Raw genomic sequence first — 22,047 nt, 5'->3', positions numbered from 1 at the left:
GAGGTCACAGTTACAGTACAGATACAGAGTGGAGGTCACAGTTACAGTAAGGACACAGAGTGGAGGTCACAGTTACAGTAAGGATATAGAGTGGAGGTCACAGTTACAGTAAGGACACAGAGTGGAGGTCACAGTTACAGTACGGATTCTATATATTATTAGACTGGTTACCTGGGTAACGGCCCACTGTGCTGCAGCGATGGCTGTACTGGCGACTGTAGCAGCACTCACTCTACTGCCATCTGTCAGGAACACATCACTGGGGAGAGGAAGGGAGGGGGAGAGAGGGGGAGAGAGAGGGGGGAGAGGGAGGGGGAGGGGGGAGAGAGAGGGGGAGGGAGAGGGGGAGGGAGGGGGAGGGGGAGAGAGAGGGGGAGAGAGAGGGGAAGGGGGAGAGAGGGAGAGGGGGAGAGAAAGAGGAAGGGGGAGAGAGATGAAGGGGGAGAGGGAGGGGGAGAGAGGGGGGGAGAGAGAGAGGGGGAGAGAAAGAGGAAGGGGGCGAGAGAGGGGGAGAGGGAGGGGGAGAGAGAAGGAGGGGGAGAGAGAGGAAGGGAGAGAGAGAGAGAGGGTGGGGTAGAGCGAGAGAGGGGGAGAGCGAGGGAAGGGGAGAGAGGGAGGGGAGAGAGAGGGAGTGGGAGAGAGAGGGGGAGACAGAGGCAGGGAGGGGGAGAGAGAGAGGGGGAGGGGGAGAGAGAGGGAGGGGGAGAGAGAGGTGGAGAGAGTGAGGGGGAGAGAGAAGAGGGAAAGGGATGGAGGGAGGGAGGGAGAGGGGGTGGGGTTGAGAGAAAGAAATCATTTAAAAAATCAAGCCCAAAACCTATTTCAACTGTAACAGTATGGGCCATAGATTAAAGTCAGTCCGGGACTAAAAAACAGTTTCTGGGAGACCATAAGGTCGTCCGTCCGTTCGTGTGTGTGTGTGTGTGTGTGTGTGTGTGTGTGTGTGTGTGTGTGTGTGTGTGTGTGTGTGTGTGTGTGTGTGTGTATACAGAGCCTTCAGAAAGTATTCACACCCCTTGACTTTGTCCACATGTTGTTGTTTTACAGCCTGAACTAAACATTTATTAATTTGAGATGTTTTGTCACTGGCTTTCATTCCCAAGTCTCTGGTTGGGAACACTCCAGTCCATTAAGTCTCTGGTTGGGAACACTCCAGTCCATTAAGTCTCTGGTTGGGACTGGGAACACTCCAGTCCATTAAGTCTCTGGTTGGGACTGGGAACACTCCAGTCCATTAAGTCTCTGGTAGGGAACACTCCAGTCCATTAAGTCTCTGGTAGGGAACACTCCAGTCCATTAAGTCTCTGGTAGGGAACACTCCAGTCCATTAAGTCTCTGGTTGGGAACACTCCAGTCCATTAAGTCTCTGGTAGGGAACACTCCAGTCCATTAAGTCTCTGGTTGGGACTGGGAAACACTACAGCCCATTAAGTCTCTGGTTGGGACTGGGAACACTACAGCCCATTAAGTCTCTGGTTGGGACTGGGAAACACTACAGCCCATTAAGTCTCTGGTTGGGAGCACTACAGCCCATTAAGTCTCTGGTTGGGAGCACTACAGCCCATTAAGTCTCTGGTTTGGACTGGTGTATCTCCTAAACAAGATTTTGGATCAGATGTGTATGAACCCATTGTTTCAGACGGGTTCGTGTCTCTGCAGAGTGGAGATGCTGTTAAGTAGCAGGTGAAGATACTGTGAGACACTGGGGCAGGCCAGTCCTTCATTCTGGAGGGCGTTTTGCCTTTGTCTGACACTTCAGCAACTGGTTACAGTGTTTTAGAACAAGGCGTGGAAATGGTTTGCATGAAAGTGATTTTGTATAATGTGGAACTCAAGTCTAATTTTATTTCTGATTCCGTCGTCATTGGAGTGAGGTGATTTGGCTGGAGGGAAGGTCGTGCCAAATCCTGTCGTTTGTAAGGAACCTAGAGTAGAGGAACCTGATGGGTTATCAGAAAAGTACCCAAGAGTGTTCCCGGCGTGTGCCGTTACATGTGCTATGTCTAAGAAAGTTGCCGGGAACAAGTCTAGTGTTGAGGAGGATGTCAGCGATCCCACCATTCTCGATCTTTTCGAGACATTTATGGGTGATTCTGATTTCGCTAACCCTCCTTCAATGGAGAGTTGACCTCTCCATAGAAAACCCCAAAGGTGAGTTAGTTTGTAGGACCGCTGAAGGAAGAGAGGGTTCCTACAGTTGACACTCCGATACCTAGGAAGCAGCTGGTTGTGGAACAGAGTAAATATGTTTCCCTATCCCCTTTTTGTTATGCTAAGAAATGTCCAGAGGAGGAGTTTGATGAAGTTAGTGTGGGTTACTTTGACAAATATTTTCTGGCAACGGGGGCCTCCTTGGAGATGTTAAACCTGTACCGGATACAGACTAGAAACAGATCAGTTCCGGAGATGCATGTGCCTTCGTCCTCTGTTCTGTTTCCCTCTCGGTGGCTTCTACCTCGGGTTCAGATCTTCCCCCCACATCAGACCGTGAGGTTGTCTAAGACCCTGGCCCATTCATCATCCACAATGAATACTACAGCTGCCTCGGGTCCATCGGGCCCCACCACCCTTTGGTCCTCGAGGGGTTTGCGAAACCACTCGAGGTGAAAGAACACCCGGACCTCCTCATTGCACCAGCAATCATCGGAAGTTCTATGGTAAGAAACATCATGGTTCCCGTGGAAAAAAACTCTGTGCTATCCTGGAGCACGAGTACAGGACATTACAAGGCTGCTTCCGACCGTTCTACGACAGCTGCCGGGAGCTGACGCTGTCGTAGCCCATGTGGGGTCAAACCACATTAGGAGGGCTGGCTCAGAACTTCCCGAAAATAAATTTTTAAAGAACTGATTCTAGCACTGAAAGACTCCAAAAAGTGGCCAATCATTTCAGGTCCGGTACCACGAGTGTGAAAGATTCAGCAGGCTACTGGCATTACACACCTGGCTAAAAGATTACTGTAGCTCTGTTGGAATCACTTTTATAGATAACTTTGACACCTTCTGGAAACAGGAATGATGGAGTCCATCCGAATCATCTTGGCTCCTGGACTCTGTCCACACATTTCAAAGGCTGCGTTGAGACAATGACTTATCAATGACCTAAGCCTAGCTCAGTTAATCCCTACCATTGTGCCACTGAGTTGTCATAATGCTACAGCACATTCTACATTATCCCAGTGGTGTTGGCAGACACAATATAAGCAACTAAATGTATGTCCCTCTAACTGCCCTGAATGCCTCTGTTGATCCTACAGCTATTGTATGCAGTAATCATTTGCCTATGAACATAGCCTATGAGTTATAATGCTAGCACAGAGGCCGTTTGCCCAAGTCAGAAGTTCACTGTGTGCAGCTCATCCTGCACTATCAACTCAAACAAAAATAACATGAGCATGTCTACTTCTGCTAACCTTCCCAGTAAAGCAATAAAAACTATCAAGCATCCCAGAAAAGTGTAAAAAAAATAGCCCACATTAGCATTACCTTTGATGATACAGTGGTAGCAATACATGGTTATAACATCTACAGAAAAGACAGAAATGCCAAAGGTGGAGGTGTTGCTGTCTATATTCAGAACCACATTATTGTGAAGATTTGAGAGGATCTCATGTTAAATACTGTTGAAGTAATATGGCTACAGGTTCATCTGCCTCACCTAAAGACCATTCTGGTGGGAAGCTGCTATAGACCACCAAGTGCTAACAGTCAGTATCTGGATAATGTTAAATACTGTTGAAGTAATATGGCTACAGGTTCATCTACCTCACCTAAAGCCCATTCTTGAGGGAAGCTGCTATAGACCACCAAATGCTAACAGTCAGTATCTGGATAATATGTGTGAAATACTTGATAATGTACAGTTGAAGTCGGAAGTTTTACATACACCTTAGCCAAATACATTTAAACTCAGTTTTTCACAATTCCTGACATTTAATCCTAGTAAAAATTCCCTGTCTTGGGTCAGTTTATTTTAAGAATGAGAAATGTCGGAATAATAGTAGAGAGATTTCAGCAATTATTTATTTCATCACATTCCCAGTGGGTCAGAAGTTTACATACACTCAATTAGTATTTGGTAGCATTGCCTTTAAATAGTTTAACATGGGTCAAACGTTTTGGGTAGACAGTTGAAGTCAGAAGTTTACATAAACTTAGGTTGGAGTCATTAAAACTCGTTTTTCAACCACTCCACACATTTCTAGTAAACAAACTATAGTTTTGGCAACTCAGTTAGGACATCTACTTTGTGCATGACACAAATACATTTTCCAACAATTGTTTACAGACAGATTATTTCACTTATAATTCACCGTATCACAATTCCAGTGGGTCAGAAGTTTACACACACTAAGTTGACTGTGCCTTTAAAAAAGCTTGGAACATTCCAGAAAATTATGTCATGGCTTTAGAAGCTTCTGATAGGCTAATTGACATCATTTAAGTCAATTGAAGGTCTGGTTCATCCTTTGGAGCAATTTCCAAACGCCTGGAGGTACCACGTTCATCGCAGATAGTGCTGATGACTCGTCACAAAATCCCTGATCTTCTCAAAAATATAGTTTGTCTCGCTTTGTCCAGTCCAGGTGGTGCTTGTACAGGCAGACCGGGAGGAAGGATGTCCCGACAGTCCGAACGCTCCTTAGCGACAATACCAGGCTCCAGAGCATCGAAGCTGTAAAACAGGGAACAACAACAAATCAGAAGACACTTCAACCTTCCACAACATCAATTCACCTCCCAGGTTTACATAAGAGTAACCTCATACAATTAAAATGATTTTTTACCTGAAGTACTGGTACTGCTTGATCTGTGGCAGCAGCCTGAAGTACGGAGTCAGGTGTTGTTGTCAGCCATAGCTTTCCACCAGCACCGTACCATTCTCCAGTCCAACCAGCTGTGGGATGTTGACCCCTGTCACAGTGCTGTCCTTCACAACACCAGCAATCTCTTACAAAGTGTTCACTCTGGTCTGAAGCGCTGCACGTTGAGGCCGAAGCACCAGGCAAACTTGTTGTGGCTTGTGATCAGGAAGTGAAGGTCCAGACTGTGTAGGAGCATGGTCCGCCAGGCATAATACCAGAGCACAAACTTGTTCTTGTTTTGGCCGCAGCAGTTCAGGTCCACACGTGTTTTCCCCAACTCCGTGAAGAAATGGTGCATGTTGATGACTGCGCTGCTACCTGCTAGCTTGCTCTCTTGTTGATGACCGCGCTGCTACCTGCTAGCTTGCTCTCTTGTTGATGACCGCACTGCTACCTGCTAGCTTGCTCTCTTGTTGATGACTGCGCTGCTACCTGCTAGCTTGCTCTCTTGTTGATGACCGCGCTGCTACCTGCTAGCTTGCTCTCATGTTGATGACTGCGCTGCTACCTGCTAGCTTGCTCTCTTGTTGATGACCGCGCTGCTACCTGCTAGCTTGCTCTCTTGTTGATGACTGCGCTGCTACCTGCTAGCTTGCTCTCATGTTGATGCCTGCGCTGCTACCTGCTAGCTTGTTCTCTTGTTGATGACCGCGCTGCTACCTGCTAGCTTGCTCTCATGTTGATGACTGCGCTGCTACCTGCTAGCTTGCTCTCATGTTGATGACTGCGCTGCTACCTGCTAGCTTGCTCTCTTGTTGATGACCGCACTGCTACCTGCTAGCTTGCTCTCTTGTTGATGACCGCGCTGCTACCTGCTAGCTTGTTCTCTTGTTGATGACCGCGCTGCTACCTGCTAGCTTGCTCTCTTGTTGATGACCGCACTGCTACCTGCTAGCTTGCTCTCTTGTTGATGACTGCGCTGCTACCTGCTAGCTTGCTCTCATGTTGATGACTGCGCTGCTACCTGCTAGCTTGCTCTCATGTTGATGACTTCGCTGCTACCTGCTAGCTTGCTCTCTTGTTGATGACTGCGTTGCTACCTGCTAGCTTGCTCTCTTGTTGATGACTGCGTTGCTACCTGCTAGCTTGCTCTCATGTTGATGACTGCGCTGCTACCTGCTAGCTTGCTCTCATGTTGATGACTGCGCTGCTACCTGCTAGCTTGCTCTCATGTTGATGACTGCGCTGCTACCTGCTAGCTTGCTCTCATGTTGATGACTGCGTTGCTACCTGCTAGCTTGCTCTCTTGTTGATGACTGCGCTGCTACCTGCTAGCTTGCTCTCATTTTGATGACTATATGAATGGTGGATTAGAGTCAGGTGTGTTCTACTGATGCTGAAAGACACATTCCAGATACAAATATTGGAACATTATTATACAATAGATGTGAATTGGCATTCTGAGATATCGTCACTACACACAGTTCATACAGGTAATGTTAGCTACTGTAGCTAGCCAGCCATCTAACGTCAGCTGGCTAGCTAACAGCAAGCTTTAACTAGCAATACAAACCGATTGTCACAGCTAGCTAAAGTTAACCAATAAGTTCAATGTTAGCTAGCTAACATTAAGCTATAACTAGCAATGCGAAAATGGCATTCTGAGATAACATCACTAACGTTACACACACACACACAAGTTCATGTTAGCTAGCTAGCTAGCCAGCCACCTAACCTCAGCTAACGTTAGCTAGCTAACAGCAAGCTTTAACTTGCAACGAAAACAACTTTCTGACAACATAAGAAGCGTATAATATCTGAATCTGTAGCTAGACTCTTACCTGTATACGTGGATGAACGCTTCACGTCAGACTGCAACCCCTTTCATCAGACATCCTGCGTTGTTTCCGTTTAGTTCGTACAGTTTGTTTGGCTTGTTGCGTTCCACTGATTTAAAAAAACGTGTTATTTTCCAGAGTGAGAGAGACAGCATCGTCGTCCAGAAAGTAGTCCACCACCACAACTTTTTCCCACTGACCTTTGTCGATAGCGCCTGATAAATTCAGGGCAGTAATGTTTTTGTGAGCATTAGCAGCATATTTGCAGTTCTCCATGGCTGACGTTATATTAACGTTATATCTTGAAGAAAAACTGCAGTAGAAAGGATTATCTAGGCATAACGAGCAGCTCATTTTATAGACACAATATGCCACACCTGCAGACCAATCCAAACTCATCTCTCGGCATGTCCAGCCCACTCATTATCTCAGCCAATCATGGCTAGCGGGAAGGTTGCTCACTTTTTCTGTGGCTAAACCAACTAGGCTCGTAATTTAACAATTTTATTCGTATTTACAAATTACATATACGTTTTATATTAAGGCACATGAAAGTTTACATGTTCAAGAAGGTATTTCTGCCCAAAAAAGGCATTTTTGATGAAAACAAATTATACGTTCAAAAGGCTCTCATGTGAAGTCGTGACTTGCGCCATACGCCTAGATTCCTGAACCGGTTATAAATTAACTCTAAGAAAAACCCTTGAATGAGTAGGTGTGTCCAAACTTTTGAATGGTACTGCATATTTAATAGTTTTACAGCCAGTAAACACCATTGGAAAAGGCGACAACCTTTAAGTACGGACGCATTTATGCTTATTAAGTTGTATAATGGGAGTTGTTTTCTGTGAGTAAACCACCAACAGAAGATGATACAGGTTTCGGTTTATGTTTTGAGGTTGGACTTTATAGCTCGTTAGCGCGTGGGACTCACCGATCGGTGTCACCTCGTTAGTCTGTGTTTCGCCTGTGCTGGCCCGGGTGCTATTTAAGAGTGGCTGGCCCCAGTGCTCCAGCTGTTTTGATAGATGTGGAGGGTCAACACCTTCAGGTGGCACGCCCTATTTTGATTTCTAGACGAACAATCTTTTAACCGATTTCCCTGTTTTCATTTTGCTCCACCTTTTTTGGATTGCTTCCGGTCTTTATGTTTGGTGTGGATTTTTCTTTTGTTTTGTCTCTTCTTGGGCCAATTTAGTTCAGCGTTTATGCTGGGTGTCTTTTAGGTCCCAGTTGTTGTTGCTCGTCAACTTTCAGTGGACACTTCCATGAGTGTCTTTCAGAACCGCTCCTAAAACCCCACCTGCTTCGCTCTGGTTGTCGGTAAGTGATTCTATGTTAGTTCACCCTTCTGTTTGAGTGAATTTTTTGGGTTTTCTTACTGAGGAATGTAACACTAACCCCAAATGAATATAGTTGGTTCAAAGTTGTTTTTTGTATATTTTATTTTAACCTGCGTCTCGTTGAACATCTCTGGTGGCGATAGACAAAAACCAACGTGCGCACGATGCTGCAAGAGGACGCCGGTTTGGTCAGCATGTTACGACTTAACCAGAAAGACTCACAGCTGTAATCGTTGCCAAAGGTGCTTCTACAAAAGTATTGACTCAGGGGTGTGACAACGTATGTAAATGAGATATTTCTGTATTTAATGTTCAATAAATGTATAAAAACATGTTTTCAGTGTCTTTCTGGGATGTGTCAAAGTGTATGAATACTTTCTGAATGCATCTGTTGGTTATTCTATCCTAAAATTCCCAAATCTCCCCACAAGGACAATAAAACAAGGAAAATTCTCCTCAGTGGAGAACAATGAGGACAAAGGCTATTTTAAGCTTAGGGTTACAGGAAATAGGATGTTGAACGGAAATTAATTTTAGGTCCGTCACGAGGACGGAAGAACCTGACGTGTGTGTGTACCGTTTGGATCCTTTGGCGAACTCCACGGCGATGGCCTTCCCATCTATAGAGAGAGCTGGCTGTAAGGCCTGGAGGATCTGGAGAAGCTGAGATGCTTCCTGCAAAACACACAGCTCTGAGTAGACAGTTGTAGGTATCTCCTCACCACTACAGCTGTAGGTATCTCCTCACCACTATAGTAGACAGCTGTAGGTATCTCCTCATCACTATAGTTGACAGCTGTATGTATCTCCTCACCACTATAGTAGACAGCTGTAGGAATCTCCCCACCACTATAGTAGAGTTGTTGGTATCTCCTCACCACTATAGTAGACATCTGTAGGTATCTCCTCATCACTACAGTAGACATCTGTAGGTATCTCCTCATCACTACAGTAGACAGCTGTAGGTATCTCCTCACCACTATAGTAGACAGCTGTAGGTATCTCCTCACCACTATAGTAGAGTTGTTGGTATCTCCTCACCACTATAGTAGACAGCTGTAGGTATCTCCTCACCACTATAGCAGACAGCTGTAGGTATCTCCTCACCACTATAGTAGAGTTGTTGGTATCTCCTCACCACTATAGTAGACAGCTGTAGGAAAGCGAAGCCCCGGTTGAGTTGTGTCTGTTTATCTTTGATCAGTCGAACATTAGAAGGCGACAGAGTAGCGAAGGGAGCCAGAGTGGACAGGATGGACTCCAGGGAGGTATGAGGACCCAGGTTCCTCAGGATCAGAGCTGGAGAGAGGAGAGATGAAGGGCGGGATGGGGGAGGGAGGGAGGTAGAGAGAACATTAGGAGACAGAGCAAGGAAACAGGACGGAGTCTGGAGAAGTATGGGGACCCAGGTTCCTCAGGATCAGAGCTGGAGAGATTGGTTGATTGGTTGAGAGTGAGGAGGGAGAGAAGGTAAATGAAAGAGACAGGTACAGTGCCTTCAGACAGTATTCATATTCCTAGATTTATTCCACATTTGGTTGTGTTAACTTCTTACGGCTGAGATCGGCTGAGATCCTGTTAACGGGATCAACTTGACAACAGCCAGTGAAAGTGCAGGGCGCCAAATTCAAACAACTTACTGTTAATCCCACCAGTGTCCGATTTCAAAAACACTTTACGACGAAAGCACACCAACTGATTATGTTAGGTCAGTACCAAGTCAACAGAAAAACACAGCAATTTTTCCAGCCAAAGAGAGGAGACACAAAAAGCAGAAAGAGATAAAATGAATCACTAACCTTTGATGATCTTCATCATATGACACTCATAGGACTTCATGTTACACAATACATGTATGTTTTGTTCGATAAAGTTCATATTTATATCCAAAAATCTTAGTTTATATTGGCGCGTTATGTTCAGCAATGTTTTGCCTCCAAAACATCCGGTGATTTTGCGGAGAGCCACATCAATTTACAGAAATACTCATAATAAACATTGATAAAAGATACAAGTGTTATACATGGAACTTTAGATAAACTTCTCCTGAATGCAACCGCTGTGTCAGATTTTTAAAAAACTTGATGGAAAAAGCACACCATGCAATAATCTGAGTATGGCGCTCAGAGACCAAAACAACCCAAACAGGTACCCGCCATGTTGTGGAGTCAACAGAAATCAGAAATAGCATTTACTTACCTTTGATGATCTTCATCAGAATGCACTCCCAGGAATCCCAGTTCCACAATAAATGTTTGTTTTGTTCAATAAAGTCCATAATTTATGTCCAAATACCTCCTTTTGTTTGCGCGTTTAGTACACAAATCCAAACTCAGGAGGCGCGGGCAAGTCCAGGCGAAAGTTCAGACGAAAAGTCATATTACAGTTCGTAGAAACATGTCAAACGAAGTATATAATCAATCTTTAGGATGTTTTTATCATAAATGTCACGTTCTGACCATAGTTCTTGTGTGTTTTCCTTGTTTTAGTGTTGGTCAGGACAGTGAGCTGGGTGGGCATTCTATGTTGTGTGTCTAGTTTGTCTGTTTCTGTGTTTGGCCTGATATGGTTCTCAATCAGAGGCAGGTGTTAGTCGTTGTCTCTGATTGGGAACCATATTTAGGTAGCCTGTTTTGTCATTGTGGGTGATTGTCTATGTGTAGTGTTTGTGTCAGCACATTCGGTATATAGCTTCATGGTCGTTGTTCATTTATTGTTTTGTTCACTTTACTTTGTGTTTTCGTCATCCATTAAAATGATGCATTCACACCACGCTGCGCTTTGGTCCTCTTCTTACGACGATCGTGACAATAAATCTTCAATAATGTTTCAATCGGAGAATTCCTTTGTCTGTAGAAATGCAGTGGAATGCAACTAACTCTCACAGGAGCGAGCGAGACTGAGCTCGTGGCACTCTGCCAGACCCCTGACTCAAACAGCTCTCATTCCCCCCTCCTTCACAGTAGAAACATCAAACAAGGTTCTAGAGACTGCTGACATCTAGTGGAAGCCTTAGGAAGTGCAATATGACCCCATAGACACTGTATATTCGATAGGCAATGACTTGAAAAACTACAAGCCTCAGATTTCCCACTTCCTGGTTGGATTTTTTCTCAGGTTTTTGCCTGCCATATGAGTTCTGTTATACTCACAGACATCATTCAAACAGTTTTAGAAACTTCAGAGTGTTTTCTATCCAAATATACTATGCATATCTTAGCTTCTGGGCCTGAGTAGCAGGCAGTTTACTCTGGGCATCTTATTCATCCAAACTACTCAATACTGCCCCCAGCCATAAAAACTTAAAGCCTAAATTCCCATTAAAAAAATATTAATAACTTTTTTTAAATTATTGATAAAAAAAATAAAAGTCTCACCCACACACAATAATGACAAAGTGAAAACATGTTTTTAGAAATTTGAGCATATTTATTGAAAATGAAATACAGAAATATCTCATTTACATAGGTATTCACACCCCTGAGTCAATACTTTGTAGAAGCACCTTTGGCAGCAATTATAGCTGTGAGTCTTTCTGGGTAGGTACCTAAGAGCTTTCCACACCTGGATTGTACAGTATTTGTTCATTATTCCTTTTAAAATTCTTCAAGCTCTTTCAAATTGGTTGTTGATCATTGCAAGACAACCATTTTCAGGTCATGCTATAGATTTTCAAATGGATTTAAGTCAAAACTGTAACTAGGCCACTCAGGAACATTTACTGTCTTCTTGGAAGCAACTCCAATGTAGATTTGGCCTTGTGTTTTAGGTTATTGTCCTGCTGAAAGGTTAATTCATCTCCCAGTGTCTGGTGGAAAACAGACAACCAGGTTTTCCTCTAGGCTTAGCTCCATTCCTTTTCTATTCCTTTTCTTTTTTATCCTGAAAAACTCCCCAGTCCTTAATGATTACAAGCATACACATAACATGATGCAGCCACCACTATACTTTAAAATATGGAGAGTGGTACTCGGTGATGTGTTGTATTGGGTTTGTCCCAAACATACAACTTTTTATTCAGGACAAAAAATTAATTGCTTTACATCATTTTTTGCAGTATTACTTTAGTGCCTTGTTGCAAACAGGATGCATGTTTTGCAGTATTACTTTAGTGCCTTGTTGCAAACAGGATGCATGTTTTGGAATATTTGTATTCTGTACAGACTTCCTTCTTTTCAGTCTGTCCTTTAGATTAGTATTGTGGAGTAACTACAATGTTGTTGATCCATCCTCAGTTTTCTCCTATCAAAGCCATTAAACTCTGTAACTGTTTTAAAGTTTCCTTCCTCTCCAGCAACTGAGTTAGGAAGGACGCCTGTTTCTTTGTAGTGACTGGAGGTGATACACCATCCAAAGTGTAATTAATAACATGCTCAAAGGGATATTCAATGTCTGCTTTATATTTTTTTACCCATCTACCAATAGGTGCCCTTCTTAGCGAGGCATTGGAAAACCTCCCTGGTCTTTGTGGTTAAATTTGTGTTTGAAATTCACTGCTTCGACTGACGGACCTTACAGATAATTGTATGTGTGGGGTACAGAGATGAGGTAGTCAATTAAAAATCATGTTAAACACTATTATTACACACAATGAGTCCAAGCAACTTATTATGTGACTTGTTAAGCAAAGTTTTACTCCTGAACTTCAGGCTAAGGTAGGCTTGCCATAACAAAGGGGTTGAATATGACTCGAGATATTTAATTTTTTAAATTTTTATAAAACTTTTTTTTTTTACAATCTAAAACATAATTCCACTTTGACATTATGGGGTATTGTGTGTAGGCCAGTGACAAAATACATCTCAATTTAAATTCAGGCTGTAACACAACAAAATGTGGAAAAGACAAGGGGGTGTGAAGACTTTCTGAAGGCACTGGGTATGACAGTTTATGAGGTACAACCAATAACAAAATATTTTGGTACATCTTCAAATCATAAACAGATATTTCACTACAAACCAAAAGCCAGAAAATGGTGGTGTCATAGAGAGAGACAGAGAAAAACAGAAAAATAGAGATAAATAGAGATACATAGAACATCTAATAAAATATTTAGAACAGAGAGAACAGTCTATAACTTGGGTGACTGGAGTCTTTGACAATTTTTTGGGCTTTCCTCTTACACCGCCTGGTATAGAGGTCCTTGATGTCAGGAAGCTTGGCCCCAGTGATGTACTGGGCCGTATTTACTACCCTCTGTAGCGCCTTACGGTCAGATGCTGAGTGGTTGCCATACCAGCTAATGCAACCGGTCAGGATGCTCTCGATGGCGCAGCTGTAGAACTTCTTGAGGATCTGAGGACCCATGCCAAATCTTTTCAGTTTCCTGAGGGGGAAAAGGTGTTGTCGTGTCCTTTTCACAACTATCTTGGTGTGTTTGGACCATGATAGTTTGTTGGTGACGTGGACACCAAGGAACTTGAAGCTCTCAACCTGCTCCACTACAGTCCAGTCGATGTTAATGGGGTTCTGTTCGGCCCTCCTTTTCCTGTAGTCCACAATCATCTCCTTTGTCTTGATCACATTGAGGGAGAGGTTGTTGTCCTGGCACCACACTGCCAGGTCTCTGGCCTCCTCCCTACAGGCTGTCTCATCGTTGTCGGTGATCAGGCCTACCACTGATGTGTCATCAGCAAACATAACGATGGCGTTGGATTTGTGCCTGGCCGTGCAGTCATGTGTGAACAGAGAGTACAGGAGGGGGCTGAGCACATACCGCCAAGGGGCCTCCGTGTTGAGGGTCAGCGTGGCGGATGTGTTGTTACCTGCCCTGATCACCTGGGGGCGGCCAGGAAGTCCAGGATCCAGTTGCAGAGGGAGGTGTTTAGTCCCAGGGTCCTTAGCTTAGTGTTGAGCTTTGTGGGCACTATGGTGTTGAACGCTGAGCTGTAGTTAATGAACAGCATTCTCACATAGGTGTTCCTTTTGTCCAGGTGGGAAAGGGCAGTGTGGAGTGCGTTTGGGTCATCTGTGGATCTGTTGGGGCGGTATGCGAATGGAGTGGGTCTAGGGTATCTGGGAGGATGCTGTTGATGTGAGCCATGACCAGCCTTTCAAAGCACTTCATGGCTACTGATGTGAGTGCTATGGGGCGGTAATCATTTAGGCAGGTTACCTTCGCTTCCTTGGGCACAGGGACTATAGTGGACTGCCTAAAACATGTAGTTATTACAGACTCGGTCAGGGAGAGGTTGAAAATGTCAGTGAAGACACTTGCCAGCAGGTCAGCGCATGCTCTGAGTACACGTCCTGGTAATCCATCTGACCCTGTGGCTTTGTGAATGTTGACCTGTTTAAAGGTCATGCTCACATCGGCTATGGAGAGCGTGATCAAAGCTGGTGCTCTCATGTAAGGTTCATTGTTGCTTGCCTCGAAGCGAGCATTAAAAGCATTTAGCTCGTCTGGTAGGCTCGCGTCACTGGGCAACTCGCAGTTGGGTTTCCCTTTGTAGTCCATAATAGTTTGCCCTGCCACATCCGACAAGCATCAGAGCACGATTCAATCTTAGTCCTGTATTGATGCTTTGCCTGTTTAATTGTTTGTATGAGGGCATAGCAGGATTTCTTATAAACGTCCGGGTTAGTGTCCCGCTCCTTGAAAGCGGCAGCTCTAGCCTCCAGCTCGGTGCGGATGTTGCTTGTAATCCATGGCTTCTGGTTGGGATATGAACGTACGGTCACTGTTGGGACAACGTCCCTCGATGCACTTAGTGATTAAGCCGATGACAGATGTGATGTACTCCTCAATGCCATTGGAGGAATCCCGGAACATATTCCAGTCTGTGCTAGCAAAACATCCAGTCTGTGCTAGCAAAACATCCAGTCTGTGCTAGCATAACATCCAGTCTGTGCTAGCAAAACATCCAGCCTGTGCTAGCAAAACATCCAGTCTGTGACAGCAAAACATCCAGTCTGTGCTAGCAAAACATCCAGTCTGTGCTAGCAAAACATCCAGTCTGTGCTAGCAAAACATCCAGTCTGTGCTAGCAAAACATCCAGTCTGTGCTAGCAAAACATCCAGTCTGTGCTAGCAAAACATCCAGTCTGTGCTAGCATAACATCCAGTCTGTGCTAGCAAAACATCCAGTCTGTGCTAGCAAAACATCCAGTCTGTGCTAGCAAAACAGTCCTTAAGCATCTGACCACTTACGTAAACTCCCAACTGAGACTCTGCAGAATTCTGAAAAATACACTTTATGTACAACGTAGAACCCCAAACAATGCAGAGCAGAATTAGGACATACCCTCTAGTTATCAACATCCAGAAAAGAGCAGTTCAATTCTACAACCACCTAAAAGGAAAGCGATACACACACATTCCACCACAAAGCCATCACCTACAGAGAGATGAATCTGGAGAAGAGCCATCACCTACAGAGAGATGAACCTGGAGAAGAGCCATCACCTACAGAGAGATGAACCTGGAGAAGAGCCATCACCTACAGAGAGATGAACCTGGAGAAGAGTCATCACCTACAGAGAGATGAACCTGGAGAAGAGTCCACTAAGCAAGCTGGTCCTGGGGCTCTGTTCACACACATAAACACAAACAGACCCCACAGACCCCCAGGACAGCAGCACAATTAGACCCAACCAAATTATGAGAAAGCAAAACTATAACTATTCGACCCACTTGATATAATCCACAAAAAAAAGGAGCAAATTAGAACGCTATCTGCCCCTAAACAGAGAGTACACAGTGGCAGAATACCTGACCAGTGACTGACATAAACTTAAGGAAAGCTTTGACTATGTACAGACTCAGTGAGCATAGCCTTGCTATTGAGAAAGGCCGCCGTAGGCAGACCTGGCTCTCAAGAGAAGACAGGCTATGTGCTCACTGCCCACAAAATGAGGTGGAAACTGAGCTGCACTTCCTAACCTGCTGCCAAATGTATGACCATATTAGAGACACAGATTTCCCTCAGATTACACAGATCCACAAAGAATTTGAAAACAAACCCAATTTTGATAAACTCCCATATCTACTGGGTGAAATACCACAGTGTGCATCACAGCAGCAAGATTTGTGACCTGTTGCCACAAGAAAAGGTCAACCAGTGAAGAACAAACAGTATTGTAAATACAACCCATATTTATGTTTATTTATTTTCCCTTTTGTACTTTAACCATTTGCACATCATTACAACACTGTATATATACAGTTGAAGTCGGAAGTTTACATACACCTTAACCAAATACATTTAAACTCAGTTTTTCACAATTCCTGACATTTAATCCTATTAAAAATTCCCTGTCTTAGGTCAGTTAGGATCACCACTTTATTTTAAGAATGTAAAATGTCAGAATAATAGAGATAATTATTTATTTCATCACATTCCCAGTGGGTCAGAAGTTAACATACACTCAATTAGTATTTGGTAGCATTGCCTTTAAATTGTTTAACTTGGGTCAAACGTTTTGGGTAGCCTTCCACAAGCTTCTCACAATAAGTTGGGTGAATTTTGGCCCATTCCTCCTGACAGAGCTGGTGTAACTGAGTCAGGTGTGTAGGCCTCCTTGCTCACACACACTTTACACTTCTGCCCACAAATGTTCAATAGGATTGAGGTCAGGGCTTTGTGGTGGCCACTCCAATACCTTGACATTGTTGTCCTTAAGCTATTTTGACACAACTTTGGAAGTATGCTTGGGATCATTGTCCATTTGGAAGACCCATTTGCGACCAAGCTTTAACTTCCTGACTGATGTCTTGACATGTTGCTTCAATATATCCATAATATTCCGTCCTCATGATGCCATCTATTTTGTGAAGTGCACCAGTCCCTCCTGCAGCAAAACACCCCCACAACATGATGCTGCCACCCCCGTGCTTCAAGGTTGGGATGGTGTTCTTCGGCTTGTAATTCTCTCCCTTTTTCCTCCAAACATAACGATGGTTATTAAGGCCAAACAGTTCTATTTTTGTTTCATCAGACCAGAAGACATTTCTCCAAAAAGTATGATCTTTGTCCCCATGTGCAGTTGCAAACCGTAGTCTGGCTTTTTAATGGCGGTTTTGGAGCAGTGGCTTATTCCTTGCTGAGTGGCCTTTCAAGTTAGGTCGATATAAGACTTGTTTCACTGTGGATATAGATACTTTTGTACCTGTTTCCTCCTGCAGCTTCACAAGGTCCTTTTCAGTTGTTCTGGGATTGATTTGCACTTTTCACACCAAAGTATGTTCATCTCTAGGAGACAGAACGCGTCTCCTTCCTGAGCGGTATGACGGCTGCGTGGTCCCATGGTGTTTATATGTGCATACTATTGTTTGTACAGATGAACGTGGTACCTTCAGGCATTTGGAAATTGCTCCCAAGGATGAACCAGACTTGTGGAGGTCTACAATCTTTTCGGAGGTCTTGGCTGATTTCTTTTGCTTTTTCCGTGATGTCAAGCAAAGAGGCATTGAGTTTGAAGGTAGGCCTTGAAATACATCCACAGGTACACCTCCAATTGACTCAAATGATGTCAATTAGCCTATCAGAAGCTTCTAAAGCCATGACATCATTTTCTGTAATTTCCAAGCTGTTTAAAGGCACAGTCAACTTAGTGTATGCAAACTTCTGACCCACTGGAATTGTGACACAGTGAATTATAAGTGAAATAATCTTTCTGTAAACAATTGTTGGAAAAATGACTTGTGTCATGCACAAAGTAGATGTCCTAACCAACTTGCCAAAAACTATAGTTTGTTAACAAGACATTTGTGGAGTGGTTGAAAAACTAGTTTTAATGACTCCAACCTAAATGTATGTAAACTTCCAACTTCCACTGTATACATAATGACATTTGAAATGTCTTTATTATTTTGAAACTTTTGTGAGTGTTTAGTGTTCATTTTTTATTGTTTATTTCACTTGTGTTTATTATCTACTTCACTTGCTTTGGCGATGTAAACATATGTTTCCCAAGCCCCTTCAATTTAAATTGACTTGAGAGAGAGACTTACTGTCGTTGGCCACCTCAGCCTGCTGTGTGTCAGCTCCTCCTGCCCCAGCCCTGCCCCCAGCCCTGGGAGTGGTGACGGCAGTAGAGGTGGTAGCAGCTGGCTGGTAGAGGGCAGGGAGGGGCAATAAGCCGTCCTTCTGATGCACACCCAGAGGTAACTCCCTCAGCTGGGGCAGTTTCAGCTCTGCCTCTAAAGGTTTAAAAAAAAATCACAGTCGGATATCCCAGTGGACAACACAAAACACATCTGTCTACGTTTATCATAGGGTTTAGGTATCACTGTATCACACGTTTACCTGATTTAGGAACACCACATTTAAAGCACTTCTCTCTCCTCTTGAAGTTCTGAACCCCACACTGGTAGAACAGCAACAGAGGCGATCAGTACCAGTGAGAATTGAAAACAAGATGAGAAGCCACACAGTGAGGTTGTTAGCTGTTGTACCTTGTTACAGAGCCAGTCCTCGTTGGCGCGTGGTTTAGGGTCACTGTAGTGCATAGACACCCTCTGGCCTAGGATAGACAAAACCCTCTGGAAGAGGGAGAGAGAAAGAGAGGGAGAGAAGGAGAGACAGGCAGAGAGAGAGAGAGAGGGAGAGAAAGAGACAGGCAGAGAGAGAGAGAGAGGGAGAGAAAAGGAGAGACAAAGAGAAAGATAGACAGAGAAGACCAAGAGAGAGGGAGACAGAGAGGGAGAACGAGACAAAGAGAGAGAGAGAGAAACAAAGAATGATTATCATAGATAAGTGGTTCACATTCTAGAGAGAGAGGAGCCCACTCACAAGAGGGCAGAATGAGTGAGAGATGTTTCCCATGCCAATAAAGCCCATTGAATTGAATTGAGAGAGAGTGGGAAAGAGAGGAGAGAAGAGAGGGAAAGAGAGGAGAGAAGAGAGGGAAAGAGAGGAGAGAAGAGAGCAGAGAAGAGAGGGAAAGAGAGGAGAGAAGAGGGAAAGAGGAGAGAAGAGAAGGAAAGAGAGGAGAAGAGAAGGAAAGAGAGGAGAAGAGAGGGAAAGAGAGGAGAGAAGAGAGGGAAAGAGAGGAGAGAAGAGGGAAAGAGAGGAGAGAAGAGAGGGAAAGAGAGGAGAGAAGAGGGAAAGAGAGGAGAGAAGAAAGGGAAAGAGAGGAGAGAAGAGAGAGAAAGGGAGGAGAGGAGAGAGGGAAAGAGAGGAGAAGAGAGGGAAAGAGAGGAGAGAAGAGAGGGAGAGGAGAGAAGAGGGAAAGAGGAGAGAAGAGAGGGAAAGAGAGGAGAGGATAGAAGAAAAGGAAAGGGAAGAGAGGAGAGGATAGAAGAGAGGGAAGGGAAGAGAGAAGAGAAGGAAAGAGAAGAGAGAAGAGCGGGAAAGGGAGGATAGAAGAGAGGGAGCGGAGAGAAGAGGGGGAAAGAGAGGAGAGAAGAGAGGAGAGAAGAGGGAGAGAGAGGAGAGAAGCTGGGGATTGAGAGGAGAGATGAGGGAAAGAGGAGAGAAGAGAGGGAAAGAGGAGAGAGGAGAGGATAGAAGAGAGGGAAGAAAAGAGAGAAGAGAAGGAAAGAGAAGAGAGAAGAGTAGGAAAGGGAGGATAGAAGAGAGGGAGCGGAGAGAAGAGGGGGAAAGAGAGGAGAGAAGAGAGGAGAGAAGAGGGAGAGAGAGGAGAGAAGCTGGGGATTGAGAGGAGAGATGAGGGAAAGAGGAGAGAAGAGAGGGAAAGATGAGAGAAGAGAGGGAAAGAGAGGAGAGAAGAGAGGGAAAGAGAGGAGAGAAGAGAAGAGAGGGAAAGAGAGGAGAGAAGAGAGGGAGAGGAGAGAAGAGAAGAGAGGGAGAGGAGAGAAGAGGGGGAACGAGAGGAGAGATGAGGGAAAGAGGAGAGAAGAGAGGGAAAGAGAGGAGAGAAGAGAGGGAAAGAGAGGAGAAGAGAGGGAAAGGGAGGAGAGAAGAGAAGGAAAGAGTAGAGAAGAGATGGAAAGAGAGAAGAGAGGAGAGGAGAGAAGAGAGGGATAGAGAAGAGAGAAGAGAAGGAAAGAGCAGAGAAGAGAGGGAAAGAGAGGAGAGGAGAGAAGAGAGGGATAGAGAAGAGAGAAAAGAGGGAAAGAGAGGAGAGAAGAGAAGGAAAGAGGAGAAGAGAGGAGAGAAGAAAAATTGAGGACAAGAGAGAAATGTAACCTTCAGCTCAAGGGAAATTGGGACGGACGGAGAGCTGTATGTGTGTGTTCGATTGGCCACCCTGTTAGCCGTTTATGTGTGTGTGGAGAGAGAGAGTGTTGTGTTTTGTCAACCCCCCCCCTTAAGGGGAACCCTGGTCACAGTGTTAGCCAACCTGACCCCCACCCCAACCTGGCAACGCAACCAGTAGAAAACAGACAGTATTCACCATTCAATATTCATACGGTATATTGCACAACACAGCAATGGTGAGGCGTGCACAAGTGGGACGGTCTGTGGTTAAAATATATCTCCCACCTACATCATTTGATGAGGTCGTTTGATACTGTAATGACACCCATGGTCATGTGATACCACTTTATGGCTCTGCATGTTTCATTTAACAACAATGGTGTCATTTAACAACAATGGTGTCATTTAACAACAATGGTGTCATTTAGATACAAGTTTCATTTAACAACAATGGTGTCATTCAACAACAATGGTGTCATTTAAGAACACTGGTGTCATTCAACAACAATGGTGTCATTTAAGAACAATGGTGTCATTCAACAACAATGGTGTCATTCAACAACAATGGTGTCATTCAACAATGGTGTAATTTAAGAACACCGGTGTCATTCGACAACACTGGTGTCATTCGACAACACTGGTGTCATTCAACAATGGTGTCATTTAAGAACACCGGTGTCATTCAACAACAATGGTGTCATTCAACAATGGTGTCATTTAAGAAAACCGGTGTCATTCAACAACAATGGTGTCATTCAGATACAAGTTTTGTTTAACAACACTGGTGTCATGCAGTTACAGGAACCTATTCCACAGAAAGGGAATAGACCTCCACCCCTCCTTACCCCGAACACCCAACCTCCACCCCCTAACCACTGGACTCCCTGGATAAAAGAGTGTCAGAAAGTGGGGATTTGGGGACGGAGGAAGGGAGGAAGAGAAAGGGGTGGGTTGAAGTCCTCTGTTGAAAGATAAAGAGAGAGAGAGAGAGAGAGAGAGAGAGAGAGAGAGAGAGAGAGAGAGAGAGAGAGAAGAGAGAGAGATAGAGAGAGAGAGAGAGAGAGAGAGAGATAGAGAGAGAGAGATAGAAAGGTAAAGAGAGAGAGAGAGAGAGACAGAGAGAGTGTGTGAGAGTGGCTGGGAGAGTCCGATGGTGTGTCAGTACAGTTATACCAACACACATCGGCATCAGAAAACACAGGTGTGTGTGTGTCATGTTCAGGATCATGTGTGTATTTGTGTGTGTGTGTGTGTGTAGAGTGACCTGATTGGTCTCCATCCAGCGGCAGGCCTCCTGTATGTGATTAAACTCCACGAAGGCGAATCCACGGCTCTGACCTGGTCACCACGCCAACCAGCCAGCGCCATGGCAACCCAACAACAACAACAACAACAACAACATAACATCAACGCAGTGAGGGGTTAGTGCTTCATAAAGAGACAGAGAGACAAAGAGAACAGAGTGCTCTATCCCAGATGGACCCTTACAAGGGAGATACACTGAACAGAGTGCTCTATCCCAGATGGACCCTTACAGGGGAGATACACTGACTAGAGTGCTCTATCCCAAATGGACCCTTACAGGGGAGATACACTGACTAGAGTGCTCTATCCCAAATGGACCCTTACAGGGGAGATACACTGTACTGAGTGCTCTATCCCAGATGGACCCTTACAGGGGAGATACACTGAACAGAGTGCTCTATCCCAAATGGAGTTTAAAGCTGCTACACTGGGGTATAAATGGTAGGTTTATAGCTGATACACTGGGGTATAAATGGTAGGTTTATAGCTGATACACTGGGGTATAAATGGTAGGTTTATAGATGATACACTGGGGTATAAATGGTAGGTTTATAGCTGATATACTGGGGTATAAATGGTAGGTTTATAGCTGCTACACTGGGGTATAAATGGTAGGTTTATAGCTGATATACTGGGGTATAAATGGTAGGTTT

The 22,047-nt window shown here is 44.5% G+C and overlaps 1 protein-coding gene across 1 annotated transcript in view; it reads right to left on the bottom strand.

Annotated features, from left to right (window-relative positions):
* Positions 1–21,618, bottom strand: part of LOC139397419 (RNA-binding protein 10-like) — a 56,444-nt gene extending 34,826 nt beyond the window's left edge. Inside the window, exons 1-7 of the mRNA XM_071144147.1 lie at positions 21,354–21,618; positions 18,382–18,468; positions 18,233–18,293; positions 17,938–18,126; positions 9,124–9,284; positions 8,563–8,660; positions 172–259 (exon numbers count right to left, since the gene is read on the bottom strand). Coding sequence (XP_071000248.1) covers positions 172–259; positions 8,563–8,660; positions 9,124–9,284; positions 17,938–18,126; positions 18,233–18,293; positions 18,382–18,468; positions 21,354–21,368 — 699 coding nt within the window. The 5' untranslated portion in view covers positions 21,369–21,618. The remainder of the gene's footprint in view (positions 1–171; positions 260–8,562; positions 8,661–9,123; positions 9,285–17,937; positions 18,127–18,232; positions 18,294–18,381; positions 18,469–21,353) is intronic.
* Positions 21,619–22,047: the final 429 nt, after the last annotated feature.

Source organism: Oncorhynchus clarkii, unplaced genomic scaffold, assembly GCF_045791955.1.
Source record: "Oncorhynchus clarkii lewisi isolate Uvic-CL-2024 unplaced genomic scaffold, UVic_Ocla_1.0 unplaced_contig_10824_pilon_pilon, whole genome shotgun sequence".
NCBI classification, from domain to species: Eukaryota; Metazoa; Chordata; class Actinopteri; order Salmoniformes; family Salmonidae; genus Oncorhynchus; species Oncorhynchus clarkii.
The sequence above is the reverse complement of the archived record's forward strand: the minus strand, read 5'-3'. Positions and strand labels throughout refer to the sequence as shown.